This window comes from Mus pahari, chromosome 7 (assembly GCF_900095145.1).
Source record: "Mus pahari chromosome 7, PAHARI_EIJ_v1.1, whole genome shotgun sequence".
NCBI classification, from domain to species: domain Eukaryota; kingdom Metazoa; phylum Chordata; class Mammalia; order Rodentia; family Muridae; genus Mus; species Mus pahari.
Window position 1 is genome coordinate 50123447 of NC_034596.1, and position 26005 is coordinate 50149451.

The following is a 26005-nucleotide window of genomic DNA, read 5'->3' on the forward strand; positions in this document are numbered from 1 at the left end:
TCCCCCCCCCTTCTATTACAGGAGACTCTGAATGTGATTGACCCTGGCTTGATGGACCTGAATGGACTGAGTGAGGATGCCCTGGAATGGGATGAGACAGACATAAGTAACGAACTCCTTAGTGTGCATGGAGAATCCAACAGCCTTGATCAAGACCCAGAGCCCATGGTCCCAACAGTGACACTTGAAGACACACACCACAAGGACTCTGGTTATGAAGAGGAGGCAGGCGATAGTGGAGGGTCCCAGTATACCTCAAACATCACTGCCCCTTCCAGCCCACACATTTACCAAGTGTACAGTCTCCACAATGTTGAGTTCCACGAGGACAGCCACACTCCGTTTCTGAAAAACAGCCCCAAGTTCACAGGCACAGCGCAGCCAACTGTTTTAACTAAGAGCCTCAGTAAAGATTCTTCATTTTCATCCACAAAGTCGTTACCAGACCTTTTAGGGGGTTCCAGCTTGGCGAGGCCTTACTCGTGTCAGAGTGGAGACTTGAGCCAGAACTCAGGCAGCGAGAGTGGAATTGTCAGCGAAGGAGACAACGAGATGCCAACCAACTCCGACCTGAGCTCGTTCAGTGTGGTAGATGGGTCCCCGAGTAACCCTGAAACACAATATCTGGACCCACAAATGGGAGATGCAGCCAGTGTGCTGGAGCAAAAATTTAAAGATGAGGGAGAGTGCGTTAAGCTTTCAAGTGTTTCTCAGGCATCCGTCTTACCAGTGGGTTGTGTAAATGGGAAGGCTGGGGATTTAAACAGTGTTACCAAACACACCACTGATTGTTTGGGAGAAGAATTACAAGGGAAACATGAGGTGTTTACATTTTATGATTACTCGTACCTCCAAGGCTCAAAACTCAAATTCCCAATGATAATGAAGCGGCCGCACAGTGAAAAGGCACATTTGGAGGATCCCCTTCTTCGTGGTTTCTATTTTGATAAAAAGTCCTGCAAACCTAAACATCAGGCTTCTGATCCACACCCAGACGCATCGCTCCACGAAAGAATCTTGGCAAGTGCACCCCACGAGATGGGCCGCAGCTCTTACAAAAGTAGCGACATAGAGAAGACACTCACGGGCATCCAGAATGCCCGACAGCTCTCCCTTTTATCTCGTAGCTCATCTGTAGAGTCCCTTTCTCCAGGGGGTGATTTGTTTGGATTGGGAATCTTTAAAAATGGCAGTGACAGCCTCCAGCGAAGCACTTCTTTAGAAAGTTGGTTGACCTCCTATAAGAGCAACGAGGATCTTTTTAGCTGTCACAGCTCTGGGGACATAAGTGTGAGCAGTGGCTCGGTTGGTGAGCTGAGCAAGAGGACATTAGACCTTCTGAATCGTCTGGAGAACATACAGAGCCCCTCAGAGCAAAAGATCAAGAGGAGTGTTTCGGATATCACTCTGCAAAGCAGTTCCCAAAAGATGTCCTTCAGTGGCCAGATGTCACTGGATGTCGCATCCTCTATCAATGAAGACTCGCCAGCATCTCTTACTGAGCTGAGTAGCAGCGATGAGCTCTCTCTTTGCTCGGAGGACATTGTGTTACACAAAAACAAGGTCCCGGCGTCCAACGCATCATTCAGGAAGCGCCTGAATCGCTCAGTGGCTGATGAGAGCGACGTCAATGTTAGCATGATTGTCAATGTCTCCTGCACCTCTGCTTGCACTGATGATGAAGACGACAGTGACCTCCTCTCCAGCTCCACTCTCACCTTAACGGAAGAAGAGCTGTGTCTCAAAGATGAGGATGACGACTCCAGTATCGCTACCGATGATGAAATTTATGAGGAAAGCAACCTGATGTCTGGGCTGGACTACATAAAGAATGAACTGCAGACATGGATAAGACCCAAACTTCCCTTGACGAGAGAAAAGAAAAGGTCTAGTGTCACCGATGAAATAAAGGTCAATAAAGATGGAGGAAGTACCGAGAGGGCCAATCCCTCAGACACCTTGGACATTGAGGCCCTTCTAAATTGCTCCATAAAATGTCTCTCTGAAAACAACGGGAATGGTAAGAACCCACCCAGAACTCATGACTTAGGAACCAAAGGTGAACATAAGAAAAACACGTACGAAGTCACTAAAGATCCGCATGTGGCCGACATGGAAAATGGCAATGTTGAAAGTACTCCAGAAAGAGAAAAGGAGAAGCAAGGGACTCCAGAGGCGTCAGAGAACCTTGCTTCAAATGTGAAAAAGATTTCTGAATCCAAGCACAGCGAGGATGAAGCATTGATGGATGGTTCTGATGATTCGAATGTCACTGGAAAGGAATTTGGTCCCCCAAATGATAGACACCCTCCACAGATTGGTCCCAATCTCCAGCATCCTGAAAGCGGTGACTGCGCATCAGTCCAGAACTCTCGCTCAGGACTACTGTCAGAAACCGGCGGTGGAAGCAGACAAGATAGTGATGGACTGAAATCTTTGTCTAACGATGCACCAAGTGTGGCTGGGAAAGCTGCCGGTTGCTGCCTCCTCGAACAAAATGAGACAGAGGAAAGGGCTTCTATCAGCAACAGCGCTTCCTGTTGCAACTGCAAGCCAGATGTTTTCCATCAAAAAGATGATGATGAAGATTGTTCGGTACATGACTTTGTCAAGGAAATTATTGACATGGCATCAACAGCCCTCAAAAGCAAGTCGCAACCTGAAAGTGAGGTGGTCGCTCCCACGTCACTGACCCAGATTAAGGAGAAAGTGTTAGAGCACTCGCATCGGCCCATACACCTGAGGAAGGGAGACTTTTATTCCTACTTATCTCTTTCGTCCCACGACAGTGATTGTGGGGAGGTCACCAATTACGTAGATGAGAAGAGCAGCACCCCCTTGCCACCAGACACTGGGGACGCTGGCTTAGATGACAAGGAAGACATGGACTGCTTCTTTGAAGCTTGTGTTGAGGATGAGCCTGCTGATGAGGAAGCTTGTCCCTCCAGTGCCCTGCCAAATGAATCAGAAGTCCAGGATGAAGCTGCTAAGCCAGGACAAATGACAGCCGGCTCCTCTGTGTTCAGTGATGAGGCAGACACGGTGCCTCTTTCAGGACTTTCCCCTCAGAAGGGAGCTGATGATGCAAAGGAAGGAGATAGTGTGTCCCACACTTCCCAGGGCTGTGCAGAGAGCGCAGAGCCTACCACAACCCCAGGAAAGGCCAGTAGAGAGGGGAGTTCGCGGAAGCAAAGTGTATCAGGAATGCCAGAAGAAAACGCTGCTTCAGCCAAACCGAAAATTCAAGCTTTCTCTTTGAATGCAAAACAGCCAAAAGGCAAGGCTGCACTGTATCCCAGCCCCCAAACTTTAACCTGTAAAGAGAAGCTCATAAGCTTTCATGAAGATCGACATAGTAACATGCATAGGTAGAGTGTATTGCCCCCAAGCATGGAAATCATCTCATTGAAAGGTATGTATGAGTACTTCTGCCGTGTGTGTGTGTGTGTGTGTGTGTGTGTGTGTGTGTGTGTGTAGATCTGAGTTTACATTCATAGATCCACTATAGAAGACTGGTCAGCATGATTAGCTGTGACACATACACATCTGGATAAGACATTGAGTAGAAACACAGCAGTGATAGCCACTGTGAAAGGCACAAGGGGACCAGTGGTGAAATTTTGACATTTCAAGTGACATATTTATTCCATTATTTTGGCAAGAGCAATACAATATTTGAGAAACCAGCTGATCCATTTAGGGCTTTAATTTCTCTGACCAGAGGAGAAAAATGACCTGTGAGTTGCAGGCATTCCTTGAGATCACAATGCACGTTCAGCAGCTGTATTCCTTACCGCAGGTCCTACCTAGAACTGCCCGGTGATGAGCAAGGTCAGGCTGAAGGCTGTGTCTCCTTCCAGACACGGGCTTTCCCTTAGGCTTCTGCTTCCTATAACTAGCATCCCAGTCACTCCCCTCATCATGGCCTCAGAATCCAAACAGGAGCAAAAAGTTGAGGGAAAAGAAGAGGCTCCTATTTGTACACACACACAGATTAAGCACCAGCGCAGAACGCACATACTGGGAGGATGCGTGACAAGTATGGCGTCTCGATAAAAACAGAATTTCTGAATTTTGCCTGAAGGTGACAGGCTGATTGCCATCAATTTTTTTTTGAGAAATTCATTCCACTTTTCATATTTAATAAGACAGCTATTGATTGATAATTCTGAGATGGTGACACAGCTCTAGAAGCAATACGGAAATTCTGTTATTTCCCATTTCTAAGCCCCAGTGATGAATGCACTTCCTCCATCAAGTTTAAAGAGAAATTTAGCTTTCAAATATGAGAGTTGTATTTCACTAAAGTGTGAGGTGCATAACGCCCCTCCACCCCCACTACCAAAGCCTAATGCCGTAACCTAAACTCGTGCTATAGGAAATGAATTACAGAAGCAATCTTCCCTAATTTGTTAACTTATTCAAATAACAGTTATTATACTTAACTATGCTAAAGATTATCTTTTTTGTGGCAGATTGTTTATTTTTTTGATGAGCCTAATTACTGATTTTCTAAAAGTAATTTACATTTATTACAAATACATCTTTTAAAATGTGACAGATAAATGTTGTTCCCATAATGTATTATGAAAAAAGTTACTATTTAAAAACACATTATTTAATTTGAAAGATGAATGGCAAACATCATTATTTTTTTTTCCTGCAACACCTGTGCCCTGAGCTCATTAAAATGTGCGATTCTATGTCGAGCTGCTAGAATGTGGTGCGAGGGGGGAATCTATACCATATATATACCCTAAAAATAAACTCAGTATGCAAAACTGAAGAAAGGCATCCTACTTACCGATGTAGCTTCACTAATTTTCTATTTCAGACACTATTTACAATTGACTGCAAGTGAGAACAAAAGAGAGGGAGAGAGAGAGATGTGTTTTCTGTGAGTCGTGGCCACCCTATAATCACACCCTCCATCAGTATGCAGTAAGACTGACCATTAAGGGAGAGTAACCGGGACCCCATAAGCCGCTTCAGAACAGGTTCTATTAGAACTGATTGGATGCGGGCTCTGCCCGCCTCTGCAGAAGGACCCAGAAAGCCTGGCTGATTTTGTTTTCTGAAAAAGGATAAAGGCTTGAAAGCAACAGCACTGTGGGCATGCCACCCTGTGACTGTGACCCTCAAGTCACCAGTCCTGCTGAGATCTGGAGCAGAGAAGTGCTGGCCCTAGTGAGGGCTCTGGAGGGCCTTCTCCCTGTTTGATCCCCTGGGAGTCTCTTCTCTTCCTCACACAGAGAAATGGAATTGAAATGAAATGTAAATGATGAGCAATTCCATTTTTTGACTTGAGGGGAAGTGGAGGTGCTGATAGATCTGTGTAATTGTCACATTTTACAAGCATAGACGGTGTAAAAATATCAGCCACTTGCCTGCCCATCAGAGGGGTTCTGTTGTGTCCCACACCAGGCTGTACTGTGGGCAAAGGGAAGGGGAAGAAGCAGCCAGATTTTACTTCTATAGAACTGACATCGCCCCCAAGTGACTTGTTATCAGCCTAGAGCTATGTGAACAGCCATAGATTGCTCCTATCCACCTTTGAGGGTGTGTGAGCACAAGTGTGAGTGCTTGCGTGTGAGTGCATGCGTGTGTGTGTGTGTGTGTGTGTGTGTGTGCGTGCGTGCACGTGTGCATGTGTATGTGCAGTGTGAATGCCTGTGTATGCATGTGTATTTGTGTGTATGTGAGTGCATGCATGTGTGCACGTGTGTGTGTCTATATCTCAGTACCATGTTAACAAAACATATTTATGCCTGATCTTTTGCTTAGTTACAAGCATTGGGTATAAATTTGCACTGACCTGTCAGGTGTCAAAGTGCTGTCACCTGAGAAGTTATTTAATCTCAAAAAGCAGCTTAGCTTCCAGTACTCCTTGTCAGGGTGTGTACTGAAGTTACATTGAGACTTTACATCCATATGAGCTTAACTGTAGTCAGTGTTCCTTCCACACTGTCCAAAACCAGCAGAAGCTCTTCCTTTTAAAAGTCGTTTGGGGGCTGTTCAATGGCATGATCTTTGTACCAGGACATCACAATTCACCGAAGTCAATTTGCTGGAGCTCTTTTCCCAGAAATAGATTAGCAGATGAAATGATTATAATTCCATCCGAACTTGTTTGCAATGTGTTTAGAACCAGGCGGATAGTCTGCAACCAGAACAGATTCTTTTCAAAGAGTTTTGAAAATTATTTTATTTACTGTGTTCCAATTTAAAAAACCTCTGAACCCGTTTGAGAAGATTTGCTGTGGCCTAGCAGTGGTACGTTTGCACTTATTTCCAGCACACTGGTGGGCTTTTCACTGCATCCATCTGTGTGAAAATGGAGAGGCCAGTTATAGCAAATCACATCAAAGGGAAGGTAACTGGCTAGATCCAGCTCTTCCTGCCTAATTTGGAGAGAGCACATAGCGTAGGTCTGGAATGCCTCCTAGGACCTACCTAAGAAATGTAGTTTGCACTAATCTTTTTTGCTGTATTCTGACAGTTATTTCTTCATAATCCTCATCATAAGCCTGTGATCTTTGATGAATGGTTTAACCCTAAATTTCAGGCTGGATAAATTCTGCAATGTAAAAAGTTAACTCCTCACATCCAGTCAGTGTGTAGTTTTGTGTTTTCTCCTTGTTCGTCTAATGGTTTAATGGTGTGTGTGTGTGTGTGTGTGTGTGTGTGTGTGTGTGTGTACGCACGCGCATGCGTGGGTGATAACTTCTTTTGGTCTTAGTTTCATTGTCTTGCCTACTTCATCCGTCTATATGAGTAACAGTGGCTACAGAGTTTTAGATTTTAGATGATTACTTGTGTTGATGGGTGTTAACACAATCACAATTTAGAATGCAGCTCAGCTTTTATAAACTGAGAAAATGGTTGGAGCCAACACTTACTCACCACACACAATGTCTCAGTCTCTCACTGGCCTGACACCGGGGGTTCCCAAGGCTGGCCAAGCAGCTTTAGGAAACTCCATTGGGGGTTGTATATTATTCATTCACTAGACACTACACGTGTCTATAACATTTAAATCACCTTACAAACCCAAGCTTCTGCTGGATAATAATCTGGTACTTCTGAATAACTTGCCGGGCTATATAAAGATTTTATTGGATAAAGTCAGTGTTCTCTCTCTCTCTCTCTCTCTCAATCTCTCCATACACACACACACACACACACACACACACACACACANGTGGTTGCTGGGATTTGAACTCTGCACCTTTGGAAGAGCAGTCGGGTGCTCTTACCCACTGAGCCATCTCACCAGCCCCCAAAGACAACTGTTTACACGTATCTATCTGTTAGTATTTGTGTGAGAGCGAGGTGTCTTGGTGGATTGGAACTAAGGAATGTCTCAGAAATGGCACCATGCAATAGATCTCACACAAGAGATTTATTGGTGGGGAGGCGACTTGACACACACACACACACACACACAGAGAGAGAGAGAGAGAGAGAGAGAGAGAGAGAGAGAGAGAGAGAGAGAGAGAGAGAGAAGAGGATTTGGGCTTGAGCCCATTTGGCCTGCCTTGTTGCCAAGTGTGCCAAATTGAAAGAATTGATTACCCAGAGGGAATTCATTCAAATGCCAGCTCTTTACTCAGATGGGATTGGCTTCACTGGAGGATTCCCCAGCACAGCGGCAGATTCCCGATGAGTCACATCCTCAGCATGTGAGCAATGCTTCCCTGGGCTTTCTTGAATTACTACATTATTTTACTGTACCAGATTTTGTTCCATCTGCCTCTGTCTGTCTCCCCCATCCCTGTTAACTTCCCATATCTTCTCAACATCCTGTTTGACTGTGGTGGAACTACGGTTGGAAAACTTTTTCTGACTCATGCATGAAGTTTTAAGTTTACAGAAAGAGACAGAGACACAGAAGAATATTTGCTTCTAAGGGGTCAGGGGGGAAAAAAAAATACTGATATAGCACTTCGGAATTTAGATTTGACTCAAACAGGCAGAGACCTGCTTTATTTGAGAGCTGGTGTGAGAACCAAAAGTACTTAGTATCCCGGAATTTGGTTGTTTCTCAGATTTGTTCAGTTGTTGAAGCCATTTAGAAATAAGAAGGACAGAATGAGCTTGGAAGGAATTTGTACCAATCATCATGCTTTCAGAGAGAACTGATGTCAGTTCAATTTCCTGGACCTAAATAGTTGAGTGGTGAATTCTATTTGTACCCTTTCCTAGAGAAGGACCTAAAGCATTTGGGGTTATCCTAATGTTGTGAGTGTTCCACCACTCTATGATGGAACATCTTACACTGACCAGTGGAGGAAGTGTCAGTCTGGGAGACAGGTACCTCCTGGCTTGTGTTCATACATCGTTGCATTCTTTGGTACTGACTACCTGACATTTTCATACGGATTTTTTTTTTTTTTTAAAAAACTTGATAAAACTGAGACCATCCCCTGAAGAACAGATAAATTGATGACCCAGAGAAAAAGATCATCGTACTTGATTTTTCTTATTTTTGGAAAACATACGAACATACTAAAGAATCTATATAACTTACTGAACTGAGAATGTGTTTGTGTGTTCTTTGAGCCTTGAGCTCATGAAAGTCACATTTCATAACTTCTCATTTCAGATCACTAGCAGATGGTACCCCTTCCCCAGGCAGCTTCCAGAAAGGGCTTCATTCTGCGAATAACAGAGACATTGCTGACACCTTTCCCTGTCACCTTCTTCTTTCCTGTAGATAGCCTGGCTGAAGCTCAGGGCTGGCCTGGCCCACCCTGGGCTGGTCTTGGGGTCCATCCTGTTATCACTGCCTCCTGCCACATTGACTTTCTGAAGACAAACCTTCCTTCTGAATGCGGTCTGTCCACGTGGGCCTTTCCATCTGGATGCGTGCATTGCTCCTCTTAGGTGATCGTCTTAGTTCCTCAAAGCTGCTTGTTCTCCTGTGGATTCCTGTCCCAAGCTACCTCTGGCAACCCTCTCTCTCCAGCAAGACTTCTGTTTTCCCTCTCCCCTCCTTGCTCCTTTTAAAGCTCTGCAGTTCACCAAATTGATGGTCCATTAAACCCACTGTCTGGAATGACACCCCTCCCACCAGTACTTGACCAATTTTATGTTTTGCTCTGATATTTTTCATGATATTATAACTATGTTTATTGAAAGAGATTTACCTAAAAAGCCAGCCCTTGATTTGATTCTAGTGTAGAAGAGACACATTGATCCTTATGACAAAATTAAGTGATGTTTTGAAAGCGCCATTTTAATGATTTCATTTTAATAATAATCTATGCAGCACTTCAAGAAACAACTATAACAGTGTTGTATCGTGTAAACTGGTACATTCTACTATTAAGTTTGTTTTTGGTTTCTTATGCTTCTTGAGGTGGCAATGAGAAAAATGTTTTTTGTTTTGTTTTGTTTTGTTTTTTTAAAAAAAACAGTGTGCCTTGCTGTATTTCTTATACCATTTATTAAAAAGCTGCTTTTGTGGTAATATTATGTTGGTTTGAAAGGAGGAAATAGCAAGGTTAAGATGCGTGAATAATTTCTGTATATATGTGTAAGCTAGTACAAACACTGATGTATGACAGTATAAAATGCTTTCATGTTTGTGATGTCCAGTGATGTGGAGAATATAAGCCTTAAACCCGTTCGATTGCATGGTAATTAAAATTTGGCATAATAAAAATAGCTTATTGGGGGAAAGGAATATTAATGATCTCTTCTACCTGTGTTCTTTACCAAATTCTTGCATCTGGTTATAGAAAAGAAAAAGAAACAAATTCCATATATTAACTTCCAAATATCCATATTGCACAGAAAGCTTACACTGCTTAGACTGCAGACCAAGCCCGAAGCCTTCGTAATTTTCAAAAAGCTTTCTGTTTCACTGTAAACATCCTGAAATAGCAAAGGTTTAAAGGCCATTTCCATCAACAATGTTTTATTCTAAATGTTTTTATTTCTACTTGTTAATGGTTTAAAGTTGTATTTGGAGATCTCTTACATGCCCTAATTTATTTTAAATATTTGAATGGTTTTGGTGAATGGTATAGAAAATTTGCTTATTATTTTATTTAAACTATAGGTTTCAGGTATATTTATTTTGTTAAGAAAAATTGACAGAGGAATATTACATTTGGTCTTTTTTTGACTTGAAAAATTCAGCTTTTAATTTATATCATAATTCCTACTAAAGTGCCTGACACGCAGTAGGTATTCCATAGAGTTTCCTGAATTTGAGTATTGAGTGGGGATATATATATACATATATATATATATATATATATATATATATGTATATATATAATTCCTGCATTAAACTAGAAAAAGATGTGCAAAGTGAAGCACACGATATATAATCAGATTTCCAAAAGCAAAGAGAACATTACAGACATATATAGCCACAGAAATGACAATCATTCATTCAATAGATCACTCATTAGCATCTTTTGCCTGCAAGTCACTATTCTAGATTCAGGGAGAGCAGTTATGAAGGATGCACTGCCTTTGGAGGTTTATCTGTGTTCGAGACAGAGTGACTGACCACACAGACAACATGCCATAACGTCCCACAAGTGAGGAAGAAAGCAAGTGTAGAGAAAGAGTCACAATGAGAGAGACAACGGTGAGAGGCTGGGGCAAAGAAAAAGGCTATGGGAGAACAGGGGTTAGCAGGGCTTCACTACATGTGTGATAAGAGAGAAGGCCAAATAGAGAGGCCTGAAAGATGTTTACAGAGCTGACTTGGAGCGTTTATGTGCTGTGTACTAGGTATAGAAGACCCAGTAGCTTGTGTGGGGCTTTATTTTATCCCATGATTGGAACTTTACTGGTGCCCTCCCAGGAACACTTAAATACCATGTATCTGCAGTTTCGCAACCTTAATAATTTTTGTGTGGGCTTTGCCCCTTCTTAACCTTTGCTGCACATATTTTTAAATGAATGGCTCATTCTAGGCTTTTGGGTATGTGGTGACTTCTTCCAACGGAGTCTTAGAGAGACATCTAGTTATAGTGTTCACCAGGATCGCAAAGGGGAGATGTTAGACATAACTGTGTGGTAGAGGGAAAGTAAGGGGAAATTAGCTAGATTCAAGGCAATGACAGAGTGCACAGGGATAGTAGCCTGAAATACAGAGAAAGACAGATCCCAGAGCCCTGAAAAGTATTTCAAAATTTTTGGACCTCTGTTAGGATATGGCATTATTTTACATACTGAGACAACCTGAATTTCTCTTGGTCAGTAAGTAATGTCAAGTCTAAGTCTATTGAAAAGACATTCAAAAAAATTAATGGGCCATGCTGGACTATTTGCCTCTTATGTACTCATGAAGACTTAGAATTTGAAAATATTTATTAGTTATCAGCTTAACACTAACACCAAGTTGACCAGGTTGACTCTTGAGTTTATTGATGCCTTTTCCAGCCAGAAGAGATGGAAAAGCCTCAGTTTCATACCCTGTGTAGATACTACCTTCCCATCTGCATTTGAAAACAGCTCATTTGGTTTGTATTGATTCGATTTGTATTGATTCGACCAATGCTATCTACACATGTCCCATGATGATTGTTAAGGCAAAGTATCCCTCTGATGGGCATGTGTTTCTGTTAGAATATGCTCTCATAGGTTGCTAATTAAAGTCTACAGGGTACCCCTCCCCTTTTAGTTTGGCTCATTGGTCCTATGCCTGTGCTGCAGAGAGGCCCTTAGAGGATTCCTGGTCCCTCTGTCTCATGGCTGCCCTTCAGGTAACTGAGGACAGTTACTCTCTTTCCCAGGCAGTTCCTCCAACTTCCCTTCATATGTCATGACTTCAGATCCATTTCAACCTGACTGAATGTTAAACAGGCAGAACCCTTGACGTCAAGGGACTGTCTTCATCCTACATGTAGAGAGGTGTGTGGACACTTAAGTGATAAGTTTTCTCAAAAATATATTCAAGATATATGTTTATTCTACTATTGTAAATTTCAATAAATAAACAAATAAACAAGTGAATAAAATAAGAATCCATGACTTCCTTCTGTGGTCCAGGCTAGTGCTAGAGTCATCTTCAATCTTTTCCTTATGTTGGATTCAAAACCGACATTTCCATAGAAAACAGATCTGCCTTTCCTATCATTCACCCACTAATTCATTCAGTCATTCAAACATTCATAGAGTAGCCACTAGTGTGTGGCATTACATCGCCTCACCTACACAAAGACAACTGAAGCATATGTGCTTAGACGTTTCCCTCTGATCATACCCTTGAAGATAATAATTATGACATTTCCCCCCCCCCCAGATTAATTTTCCTCAGACCCACTTACTTTGCCTCTTATCTATATGTCTACACTATCGAAAATCAGGTGAGCAAATAGATATGTCCTATGGTCTGGATGAAACTGTGAGAAGAAGCAAAGTGGCTTAGTATTTTTCAGATTTTTTTTTTTTTTTTTTAGTTATTCAACAAATCTGCAAACAAGATAGCAGTCTAAATCTGGGGCCTGTGACAGCCCAGATTTGATTATCTTATTGCTTGGTTCACTCGACTTGGCTTTTCACCATCATAGCTGAGAAGAGAGTAGGTGCAGATGGCAAACAGTGAGGTGACCCCGGCTGGTTCTCACAGGAAGAGCTGTGCTCTCTTCTGACTGAAACTGAAATACGTGAGTTTCCTTAGAGTAACTAACCCCCGAGGATCAGCACTTTTATGTTTGATGTAGAACTTGGACCACTAAACCTTACAGGGGTACCTCTTTTCAGATACACATAAAACATAGCACATAGCTTTCCCCCATTTTTATTTTGGTAATTTTAGACCTATGGAAAAGCCAAGTGGTACAAGAACAATGTCTCTCTGCACACTTCACTCAGATATGTTGACTGTTGGAAGTTGTATCTCTCTTTCTGTCCATGCCACACCACATGACACCTCTCTCTCTCTCTCTCTCTCTCTCTCTCTCTCTCTCACACACACACACACACACACACACACACACACATGCACATACAAGTGAGTGCACACACACTACCTTCTTGAATGATTGTACCATTAAAAATTCATTTTCTGTGCACAACACTTCATTTATAAAGATGAGCTAATATGACAAGAAACAAAGGCATTATGTAGTAATCCTTATTACAGTTTCTCTACTTTAAGATATCCTGTGTGTGTGTGTGTGTGTGTGTGTGTGTGTGTGTGTGTGTGTGTGCTTTACCTTCAATCTAGTGCCCAAATGATGACCATAGGCGTTTTAGCTTTGTATCTTCTTGATCTGGAACAGGATTTTCATTCTCTAATTCCCCTTTTGGTCCTCACTGTATTGACGTTTCTGAAGAGCTCAGATCAGTTTTATAGAATGAGTCATAACTTGGATAAGTCCTGTTATCTTCTCGTAAATCTCAGGATGAGCTGGTTTTGCAGCTATAGCTTATGGGTGATAGTGTGTTCAGATCATGGATGGAGTGGGAGTGGATCACCTGTATTCTTGATTCCCATTTTTCTTTTGGTTTCTAAGGCAGAGGTCAGCAAATCATGGCCCATAGACCTAATTTAACCCACTGCCTATTTGTATTTGTCCTGAGAATTAAGAATGACTTTTACTTTTTTTTATGTGGTTGAAAAATAATAAAAAGAATGTTTTTGTGATAAGTAAAAGTTACAAGAAATTAAAATGTTTGTGTCAGTGAATAAAGCCTTCTTGGAACACAGCCACACACTTGTTTACACTATATTTGCACTATAACTGCAGTTACTTAGCATAGTATGTCTAAGATGTTTCCATATATGATCCATTGGAAACTCCCTTTTGATCTCTGATCTATGGAATTATAACATCTGATACCATTCTATAAGAGGCCAATAGACTGCAGATTCAATGGGACATAGAACATGCAAGCTTTTCTTTCTAGTTTTTTTTTTCACATTGTCAGTTTCAGTTCCATGAAGAGTGACTGATCCATTGACATTCTTAAACTACAGTATTCTGATATTTTCTAAGACAGAGGTCAGCCAACTATAGACATGGACCAAATAGATCTTTATTTTTGACTTGTAATTTTAGAAAAAAAAATAAAGTGTACTTTGTTTCATAAACAAAAAGATTGTTCTACATCATTAACCTAAGGATTTGAATTTAGTTAGTTACAGATTGGATATAACTGATTGATTTGGAATTTAGTCAGTTACAAATTGGATATTTAGTGCAACCAAGACCACAAGAAAAATTGGTGCACCATAAACCCAATGTACCAATAAATTGAGACTTTTTCTCTAAAGCAGTGTTAAGCCAGGTTATTTCACTATTATGATTATTTATTTATTTGTTTATTTTTCAACCCAAACATTAACACACACACACACACACACACACACACACACACACACACACACACATTTTCATTTCCTGGTCATATATAAAAAGTTTCATAAGCCAAGGAAGTAGCTATTCAATTGAGATCCTGTTGTGGTTGTAGGTAGACACTCTCATTGAGTAGAAGAGTTCAATAAAATTAGTCCTGCAGTTCATCCATTGATTTGATTCAGGCAGCTCTGACACATGTATAGCAAGATAATGGTCAAGCAAACCATACAGATGCTTCTTTAAAAACAGCTACATGCTTTCCACGCAGCAACTACTTCTGCATTTGAAACTTGCCACCAATTTGTCCAAAGGAAAATGATGTGATATACATAGATCAGGCCCATGACAGGTTTCTTCAGCAATGGCATGCTGACTAATCATGCCTGGGAGACCATCTGACTCTCCCTTATGGGCTCCCACCAGAGCAGAAAGTATGCAGTTCATTCCTCCTTGTGCTTTGAAATTAATCAGAGCTTGCATAATACAACCTTCCTTCCGTTCTTTCCCTGGCAGTATGTATGCAAAACTTGGATGGTGTCCACACACGTGAGGTTGTTTTAGTTCAGTATGACTGTCACAAGAAAATACTTTACTCTGGGAAATTTGTAAACAAGACAATTTGTAGCAAGACAATCTGGAAGCTGAGAAGACCAAGATCGGGGCAACAGAAGATTCAGTGTCTGGTGAGATCCTTCGCTCTGCTTCACTGATGGGTATTCTCTGTGCTTCCTCACAGCGAGGGGTGCTGAACAAGTCCCCTCAGCCCTCTACGAGCAGTTATCTCCTTCACAACTTACTCGCCTTCCAAAGACTGTTATCAATTCTGTTGCACTTGGGACTGGGTTTGAACATGGGAATTTAGGGATACAGACATTGAGAACACAGCACAGGCATTTGCAGGCATGGGGCAATTGTCAATAAGCAGTTTCCAGTGAAGAGGCGACTTGGCTCTTCTCACCTCGCAAGAAAGGGAACAGCACAATTGATTAGAGTGATATGGTTTTAAAGGCAGTTTAAGAACTTTCTAATTTGTTTTTTTTTTTAATTCTTTTTAAAGTTTTGTAGTTTATGATTGATTAACAACCTTGTAACATCATATTTAAGACACACTAAATAGGAGATTTAAAAAAGCACAGAGAAGGAGCCCTATGCAAAACACTGAGCACCCCCAGTTTATCCACAACTGTGAGGAATTTGAGCTGTGGGGAGTAAGCTCTTCAGAAAAAAAAAAAAATTACAGCATTAAAAACAGAGCTGTGAAGCATTGTGAAGCATGGACTTAATCACCCTGGGAAATGGCCGGTCCAGGCAGTCTGCTCTCGGGAACCTTGCCCAGCATGAACTTTGGAGGCAGAAGATGATAACGATGTCCCAGGTGTGCCCAGAGTCCCACACATCTCACCAGCTAAGCTGCTGAGCTCATCAGCTCCCTACAGTGCTGCTTTCCTTCATTCATGTAGCTTGGGGAAGTTTGACTGGAAGCCTCAGGAATAAATTTGGATATTTTTCCATATCATAAGGACATGCAACAATACAGCTTATTTAGTGAAAATGAGTAATATAGTCTAATATAAACTGTGTTAAAATTAGGAAAACTTTTCTTTGTATTCTATCTACCATTTAAAACAAAACACCGTAAACAAATGGGGGGTATTATAGATGTAAAGTGTTATTCAGCAAGATTTATTCAAGGTCTTAAATGATTCAGGCATTAAGAACATAAAAATACTCAAAATCCTCTGTAAACCCCATATTCCCTAACCGCTGGTTTATAAAAACATTCGGGGTTATAGAATTAGTCTGGTTCTACTAGTTGATTGTGTTACTTTAAACTAAGTCAGAAATTCGAAGCAAATCATTCCTTTTGTGTGTTTTTTCTGGCAAATGCGTGTCATTTAAAGAATCTCCAAATAAAAAGCCAAATTGCTGGAATGTACCTTGTCATTAAAATAGAGTGAAAAGCATGGGCGCCTCCGTATTTGTGTCCCCTTCATGGCCATCTCAGATGACGGATGGCACTCTGGCAAGGCTTTATAGAAAATCCTGACTTTCTAAGAAGCAATTCCCTTTCCCCGTGTTCACGTTTGCTGCTTTCCAAATAGTTCTCACTGTGTTCTGAATTCCGGACATTCTTCTCTAATCTACCAAAGGTGTCTCTGCATGCAAACACTTTTACAGTTCATTATAGAAAGCAGTGGGAAATAATGCTCTGGGTTTTTAAACTTACGAGAAGTTCCGATTGGTTGTGAATGCCAGGAGGCACCCAGTTCTTTACAGCCCTCAAGTCTGATTATTTAGGTCCTAAGTAAATTAGAGCAACTTCACAACATTTTGCTCATTCAACATTGTCATGATTACCAACTGATGCTTAGTGTCATACGTTAGCAAGTTACAGGGAAGAAAGCTAAATAAATACACAGATACTCCTGCTTCATTTGGAACAATAACCATATAAGTCATGATCACCTACTGCTTTTATGTGTCAGGCACCAGCCTAAGTACTTTTGATGTGCAATTTAGCCCCCACAATAAATTGTGATTAATGATGTCCGCATATTTAGTTGCTTGTTTAAAAAAAAAATGCAGTGCTAGCGATGATATATGTTTTATAATATGCAATTTGCAGAATAAAGAGGTAGGTGATTTTTTATATATATTATGTTTGTATTTCATAAAAACAGGGTATTGAGGAGCAAAAGACTATTTTTAAAATTCATTTGCTGCTTAAATGATGGTATGTTATGGAATGTTCCCTTATCATCTCTCTATGTATGTTGCTGAATTTCCTACCTCTATTAAATACTTACTGAATAGTAATTCAGGTCAAAACTGGAGAAAGGGCTTTCATTTTAAAGTACATTTCTTATAAAAATTCTTTAGGAAGAAATGATAGCTAAATTAGCACTTGAAAAAGGCCAAAGAAAATTATATACTGTATATAATTATGCCTCATTATGACCTCTGCACATTTTCCAGAAAAGTTAGGCATTAAAAACACACACAACAGGAACACCTTAAAGGTCAGAGTCTGATGAAAGAAAAAAGCAATAGTTAATTATGGACGAGATTAATGTTCGCGTAGGAACATACATTTTTATCATTACATTTTGCTTGAGAAATACTTTACAATATGTCATTTCCCACCCATGGACTTTATTTAATAGCTGAAAAAAAGTAATAGAAAGAGACAAATTCACAAGGCAAAAATATTAATTAAATTTAAGGCAATGAAATTAAAATGTGGGTTTTGCTGTGCTCCCTAGCATTCTTTATATAAGGTTTTTCTTCTTCGCATAGGTAATGGTTTTTCTAAAGGCAGTCTGGCTCAAAGAGAAAAGCTGAGTTCTATGTGTTCAGAAAAACTCAAATGTCCTCATCATCTTTGTGAGACATTTTCTGAGGCCCTGAGTAATGGAACCTGGGCTCCACCTTTGGCAAGCCTGCCGCCATGGGCATGCAACAGAAGAGACAAATGGGTTTGGTATCTTTTAATTTGAAAAGAATTTGAACCCCATAGAATATAGCATTTCATAAATAAAAGCAGTGCAACTTTAACCAGACCAACTTATTAATATTTCCTCCTATATTATTCCTCTCTTCATGTAAGTGTGCACCACAAGTAGCCTTACATATTGGGTTTTTATTTGGAGGTAAATTGAGTTCATTGTGGCCTTTGCCTCTAATTACTTTGTTGTTTATTTCTTAATAGAGAAGTAGCTATATTCTCTTGCATAGTCAAAGCTCATTTTTAACATCAAAAATATCCACTAAAATAATGTTTTTTTATCTAATTAGGTTTCTGGTTTTTGTCAGGGTCCCCAGTAATTGTCATTATGGCAGAATTTTTCCCCTTCAGTCCATGTTTTTGGTCTTGAATTCAAGTCAGATACTTTTTGCCTCCTGTAATCGGAAGTATTTCCCCAACTTTTATTTGCCTTGTTATGACAGTGATCCTGAAAGAAAGGACTCTCCTTTGAAAACAGTCGATCCCTTACCATACCTCTGCAGGCCTCCCATTGTAATTAACATCTATCAGTCTCAGCCAGAGCAGTCTGTAGCCAGTGTCATACCCTGAGAAGTATGGTGTCCACCAAGCCTCCTGGTATATTAAGATTTTGATCTTTACAATAAAAAACACTTTAAAGTCATGTAAATATCCTTCCCCCTTTCAAATTTTCACCTACATTAAGCACCCATTAATATTTCTTATCCAACTAATCCTTGCCAAAATGGATGCAACATTATGCTTTTTCCCTTTAGCACTGTCCACTTTCATCAGCTGGCCTTCTGGGTACAGCATGAAGGACCTCTCCCTTTGTTAATCTTTACAGCTGATCCAGAATTCCTTCCCCTTCAGGTTTTCATAACTCACAACTCTGCTCCTTTTGTTCGATTGGATTATCCAGACTTACCAATGAAATTTTCTTCAATCTTGTATTCTTGTGATATATTTTAACCAATTTCTTGTTTTTGATATATGTCATTTTGTTCCTGCATGTCCCCACCATTAGATAATTTAAAAAATCATTTTAGTGTTTTGAGGGGATGGTACCCAGGGCTTTGTGCAAACTGGGTGAGTGCTCTGCCACTGTGTTGTGCTCACTGTACCCCCTAGCCTTGTGTTCCCCCACTTTTTAACCCACCATTGCTCTGAGGAGCTTCACTCTTTTTTTGTCTTTTTTTTTTTTTAATTAATCATTTTATTCGTTTACATTTCAAATGATATCCCCCTTTCCCAGTTACCTCTTCACCTGTTTGTGATGGCAGTGGTCAGGTCAGAGGAGCCTGGGCCTTGTCAGTCAGCCATAGCCAAGCCTAGAAGATAAGTTGGAGGGTTCTCTGGGAGTGATGATGTCCCTCTGTTTTGCGTAGCATGAGGGCAATCGACAACCCAATGTCCCTCTTGATGGCACCCAGGGCATGGCCCCCTTGGCTTGTGGGGATTAGGGCAGGCTAATCCTCCTATCCCCATCCCATCCTCCTATCTCCCCCTTCCCTTTGCCTCTATAAGGGTGCTTCTCTACCCACTCACCCACCCTGCCTCACCATTCTAGCATCCCCTACACTGGGGCATCAAGCCTCCACAGGACCAAGGGCCTTCCCTCCCATTGATGTCAAGGCCATCCTCTGCTACCTATGCAGCTAGAACCAGGGGCCCCTCCTTGTATATTCTTTGGTTTAATCCCTGGGAACTTTGGGTAACCCAGATAGTTGATATTGTTCTTCCTGTGGGGTTGCAATCTCCTTCAGCTCCTTCAGTCCTTCCCCTAGCTCTTCCATTGGGGTCCTGGGTGCAGCCAGATAGTTGGCTGTGAGTATCTGCATCTGTATTGGTCAGAAGCTGGTAGAACCTTTCAGGGAACCTTACCAGGCTTCTGTCAGCAAATGCTTATTGGCATCAGCAATAGTATCTGGGTTTGGTGTCTCAGATGGAATGGATCCGTAGGTGGGGCAGTCTCTGGATGGCCTTTCCTTCTGTCTCCTTCCCATTTCTTGTCCCTGTCTTTCCTTTGGACAGAAACATTTCTGGGTTAAAATTTTTGAGATGCGCGGGTGGCTCCATCCCTCAACTGGGGGTCATGACTATCTACTGGAGGTTGTCTCTACTGGTTCTATTTCCCCTTTGTTGGGTATTTTGGCAAAAGTCATCAAATTTGGGTCCTAGGAGCCTCTTGCTTCCCTAGAGTCTAGGGCTTTCCAGTGGCTACCTCCAGTTCCCTACCCCCCACTGCTTCATGTTTCTATCCAATTTCCTGACCCTCTGTACTTCTCTCTTGTCCCTTCCAATACCTGATCCTGCCTCCCTATCCCCCTCCCTTCCAGGTCCCTCCCTTCATCCATCTTCAGCTTGTAAAACCACTTTGGAAATCAAACTGGTAGTTCTCCAGAAAATTGGAAATAGTTCTACCTGAAGACCCAGCTATACCAATACTGGACACATACCCAGAAGATGCTCCAATGTATAATAATGAGACATGCTCCATTATGTTCAAAGCAGCCTTATTTATAATAGCCAGAAGCTGGAAACAACCCAGATGTCCCTCAACAGAAAAATGCATACAGAAAATGTGGTACATTTACATAATGGAGTACTACTCAGCTATTAAAAACAATGACTTCATGAAATTCGAAGGCAAATGAATGGAACTAGAAAATAACATCCTGAGTGAGGTAACCCAGACAAAAAAAGAACACACATGGTATGTACTCACTGTTAAGCGCACATTAGCCCAAAAGCTCGGAATACCCGCAATACAACCCACAAACCATATGGAGCTTAAGAAGGAAGTCTCAAGTGTAGCTGCTTCAATCCTGCATAGAATGGGGAACAGAATAATCACAGAAGTTTCACTCTTTATAACAGAGAATGACATTGGATAGCACAATGCCAGATGTGTTTAATACCACAGGTATATTGTTCCTTTCGATGCTTTTAATCAGCAGAACTAAGTACTATATAGCAGTGTATACATGTATACACACATGTGCACACACACACACACACACACACACAGCCAAATCATCACAATGGCATATTACCACATACATAAGCTTACATATATGACACACACACTTATTTTAGAAGTTCACACTACTATCTCCAGTTTCAATCCATTCTTTATGTGCATTACCCAGACAGCAACAGACACCAACTGCATCAATACATTTATTAATTTGTTGAATAAAATAAAATAATGTCTAAACTAGTATAATAATTGCCTTAGAACCATTACAATAAGCAGACCTATGTAAAAGGCAGGGTTCATTTGCTTTCCTCTGTTAACCCTTCTCCCCAGTATACCTCGTCCTGCTCCACTCTGAGGCCTGGTTAAGAGTCGTGTTCCAAGGTCACAAGTTATTTGTGCTGTCACCTCTCTTCTCTCTCTTCCTTCTAGATTTCTTTCCTTTAATATGGTTGTCATTCCTTTGAAATAATTAAAACTAAGTTACTGTGTTTTGACTTCTTTTGATGTGGACATTTTTTCCTCTTTCTCATCATTATTGACCTAATTTTAATTTTTGAATATGTAAAATAACTAACATGCCTTGCAAGTTGAAGCTCTACAAAAATGTGGACTTAAAACGTCCTCACTTCCTTACCCAGTCCTTCCATCTCATTTCCTCCCAGGTCTTGTCTGCTCACCAATTTACTGTCCTCTCAAGTTGTCCTTGTCTCTTTCTTTTTGTAATAATAAGCACATATATGTGTGATTTCACATTTCCCCTTATGCGTAGTCCAAAAACATCTTGTTCTGTGCATTTTTTTCCGTTTCATTTTTTTTAAAGCTTGCTGTTCTTTGCGGAGCACTGCCCGTGCTTCCCAGATCTTTCCAGGTGTTTTAATGCAACACTCACTCAACAGTCATAGCTTACAGGTTCTTTCATGCCAGAAAGAGAGGTCTGCTCTGGTCACTAAGAGCTGTGTTTTGAGCCCACCTTTTCATGTCTCTCTCACTTTCATTTTCCTTCTTCTCTTTTTCTTAAATAAATTCCATGCACCCTCTACCAGACTGACAGCTTTCCCAAGGCCTAGAAATAGACGTAAATATCTGTGCCATGAGAAACTCACAGGTCTGCTCACTGCACAAAATGCCCCAGCCGGGCAGGCCATTTAAGGTGCAGATGCATCCCATTACTTGCAGGCACACACCTGGGAATAGGTGAGCCCAGACCAAGAACATTTTCCTAATTTGCCAAAGGCATTACAGAGCCTAGTAGACAGTGTGGAACCAGCAGGGAACATTTCCGAGAGGCCATTACAGAGGCTAAGGAGCTCTGTCTACAACCCCGCCCTGAGCCACCGTTCTCCAGCACCACACTAGTGCCTCCCTTGTCTTTTCTTCCTGTGTACTCATGTTTCTCTTCCTACTCCATAAACTTCTCAAGCCAAATTCTCCACAATACTACAATCCACTCAGCACAAGCAACCTTCTGATGTTGGAAATGTTCTTAAAAAACTATTTCTCATGCCAGTGCCTGGCAAACACAGAAGTGGATGCTCACAGTCAGCTATTGGATGGAACACAGGGCCCCCAATGGAGGAGCTAGAGAAAGTACCCAAGGAGTTGTAGGGGGCTGCAACCCTATAGGTGCAACAACAATATGAACTAACCAGTACCCCCTGAGTTTGTGTCTCTAGCTGCATATGTAGCAGAAGATGGCCTAATCGGCCATCACTGGGAAGAGAGGCCCCTTGGTCTTGTAAACTTTATATGACCCAGCACAGGGGAAGGCCAGGGCCAAGTAGTGGGAGTGGGTGGGTAGGGGAGCAGGGGTGGGGGGTGGGGTAGAGGGAACTTTCGGGATAGCATTTGAAATGTAAATAAAGAAAATAATAAATAAATAAATAAATTTAAAAAATTTATATAACACACACACACTCACAAAATAACCTATTTCTCTTGTGATTTCTGGAGCGTGACAGTGTCTGCTCTTTCCTCTCTCTGACATGTGTGTCACCCTCCAGTTCACTGCATGTCTTCCTCTTTTGGCACTGTGCTTCCTGGAATTCTCTTTATTTCCATAGACTCAGCTGACTTCCGGACATACAGCACCAACATTTTCATCTCTAAGCTTGACTATTCTCAAGAATCCTTGATATAGTCCTGGTGCTTTCCTTAGACCCTCAAGGTTTAATGCCAAACGTGCTTTGCACTATTTTGTACCAAGTCTCACTTCACATATGTCATTTTCCCTTTGGTCAAGATTCAAACTTGGAGTATCTAAGCTATCTATATCTATGTAATTTCCTAAATAAGACCAGGAAAGTCCTGATGGTTTGAAGCTGTTTAAATATTATCTGTTCTCACCACCAGTTAATGCCAAGGTTCCTGGTCGGGGGCGATAATTTCCTGATCTCACATTTATTTAGAAGCTGCTCATGAGTCATGACTCATGATGGCTACCATTAACAGGCCCCAAACATTTTGATCAATCAAGTCCTTTCTGGACATTTAAGGATGTGTCCTGTCAGAGCTATGGACATACTGATGAAACACATGGCATGCCCTCCTCCTAAAGGCACTTTACCAACTGATCTATGGATCACATATTGATCACGTGGATCATGTGAACAATGGAGAGTGGCCCAGCTCAGTGGCTTGCAATCTGTGAGTTTTAAAAACATACTGGAAAAGCTTGTAAAAATTAAGGATATCTGTTCTCTGCCATGATTCTGATTCACCAGTCTCAGAACAGAGCCTGAATTACAAATGTCCCAGGTTATCCTTTTGCCAGTGAACACAAGCCATGCGTTCTGAGACTAGATCAAGGCATACTTGTTACTTAAGCTACAGTTTAAAAAAGTCATTTCCTGATTGTGACAGGAACTCACTAAGGCTTCCAGGCTACCCTCAGGTTGAAATCCTCCTGCCTCTTCCTCCTGAATGCTGAGATCAAATGTATATGTCACCGCATCCAGTTGGGAGCTATTTTTTCATGTGTGTATTTCATAACTTCCAAATGAAGTGTGATGCTGTGTAATCCGGCTTACAATGAAAAATCTCAAGTATGGGGCTGTTGACACACACGAAGCCCTACCAGCAGCTACACGGGGCGATTCCAGAGGAGGAAGGCACCCAAAGACCTACCCAAGGCCTGCACGCTGCCTCGCCATGCATGCAGGAGGGAGAAGATCTGTCATGCAGTATGAGCAGAGGGAATCACCCAGAAACTCTCCAGCCACTTGGCCTGCCTACAGGAGGAACCACTACAATGTGCAAGTATGTGGTAGACAGATGGAGTGGAGAAGGAGAATAGTTTGAGCATTATAAAAAGAGATGGAGCTGGAGATAGGAGACTGGAAGGGAATATCCTATTATCCTGAGTAGCCAGCCACACCACCTGAGGCCACAGTGAAGGCCTAGTCCATGCTGCCACTGAAGGCCATGTCTGGACCCATGGCTATGCAGCAGCAGGGGTCAATGTCATGTCTGTGGCTCGTAGTACCCTAGAGATCACATGGATATCCCTGATCTGAGTAGCTACCTGGGACCATGTAGATGTCCAAGACCTGTACAGATCTGGCCCTGCCCCTCACTGTTACTCTGGAGAGCTGACCCGTCTCTCACTGGCTTCAGCACTTGGGAGAGTGGATCCTGTACCTTGCCTGGGCCGCACAGTTGAGCTGATCCTGGTGGAAAGGGTGCAAGTAAGCTGGTGCATGGGTATGACCATGGGCGAGCTGGCCCCGCCATCTGTCTGCTGTGAGGTGGCATGGGCACAGGGCTGATGCCTTCCCCTCCCTCAACCCTACCCACCTACTTAGTTGGGAGAGCCAGCCGGGAGATCATGAGAGCAGGAGAGCTATCCTTGCCCCTCATTGGCTGTAGCATTCAAGAGAGTGAGGCCCTGCACCTCAACTGAGCAACACAAGGGAGCTGGCCCTGATGGCAAAAGCCTGGGTAAGTCATCCTGGAGGGCATGAGAGCTGGAGAGCTAGCCCAGCACCTTGTCAGCTGCAGCACTTTGTAGAGTGGACCCTGTGCCTTGTTTAGGTAGCACAACGGAAGTGTGGGTGCAGGTGAGCCAGCCTGAGGGCATGTGAACAAGAGAGCCGACTCTGACTTCTGCCAAAGGCAGCACTGGGTGTCGACAATGCTGGAGCTGTGCTGGAGAACTCGCTCTGGTGCTGTGGATAAGGGAAAACTGCTATGCTGACCAGCTCAGCTATCACCCAGGCCCAGATTCAGGGCTTTGATTTGTCCCACTTCAAAATCTACATCATTTGTGAACTGTTGGAGAGAGTGAAAGGTCTGATCCTGCTGATCCAAAGCTGCAAGAGCTCCATGACACGGGGCGACAACAGCATAATGAGGAGGAGGAGTCCCAGTGAGGACCCAGTGTTGATGGTGTCACAGGAACCAGAGACCTAGAACCAGACCAATGCCTCGTTGCAATGACTCAATGGAACACACCGTGACAAACCACAGCTTCCATGACAGGATGTTTCCTATGCTTTGTTTTGTATTGTTCATTATTTCTGTTTGTTTATGTGTGTATGCTTTCATTTGTGGGGAGCTATAAGGGTGGAGGGCAGATATAAAGGGACAGGAGGGTGGGACTGGGGTGTACGATGTAAAACTTACAAAGCATCAATAAGAAGTAAGTTCTTTAAAATCTCAAGTAAGGGTGGTTAGGAGCAAATTCTGTTCTTGCAGAGGATCCAAGTTTGATTCTCAGCATCATCAGGCAGGTCACAAGTACCCATAATTCCTGCTCCAGGGGAATCTGACCAAACACACACACACACACACACACACACACACACACACACACACACACAGAGAGAGAGAGAGAGAGAGAGAGACAGACACACAGACACACAGACACACAGACACACAGACACACAGACACACAGACACACAGAGACAGACAGACAGGAGAGAAATAGTAATCATAATAATAATTAAGATTTTTAAATTTCAAGTAAGTAGGAAACTATTAATATAACAAAGACATATGAGGCAAGACATAGAAGTAAAGGGATAATTATAGACAAATCAAGACCAAGGGAAAATATTCTAAGAATAAAAGTTCTCTCTGAGCTACTCAGAAATTGCTATCGAGAGGAAAGTATGATCAGAAGAGCATTCATTAATAAAAACAGCAACTTCTTGTTGTACTTGAACATCAAGAGCATTTGTCTTGCTGTTCTTTATTTAAGAACCACTCAT

General features: G+C 41.9%; 1 protein-coding gene across 5 annotated transcripts in view; it reads left to right on the forward strand.

Moving 5' to 3' along the window:
- Window positions 1-9688, forward strand: part of Akap6 (A-kinase anchoring protein 6) — a 432548-nt gene extending 422860 nt beyond the window's left edge. For 4 of the 5 annotated variants that reach the window (XM_029540880.1, XM_029540881.1, XM_029540882.1 and 1 more), the window contains 2 exons: window positions 22-3412; window positions 8717-8826. In XM_029540880.1, the coding sequence (XP_029396740.1) occupies window positions 22-3372 (3351 nt within the window). In that variant the 3' untranslated portion in view covers window positions 3373-3412; window positions 8717-8826. Of the gene's footprint in view, window positions 1-21; window positions 3413-8716 lie in introns of all 5 variants that reach the window. The other variant, XM_021201844.2, reaches the window with a different exon arrangement.
- Window positions 9689-26005: the final 16317 nt, after the last annotated feature.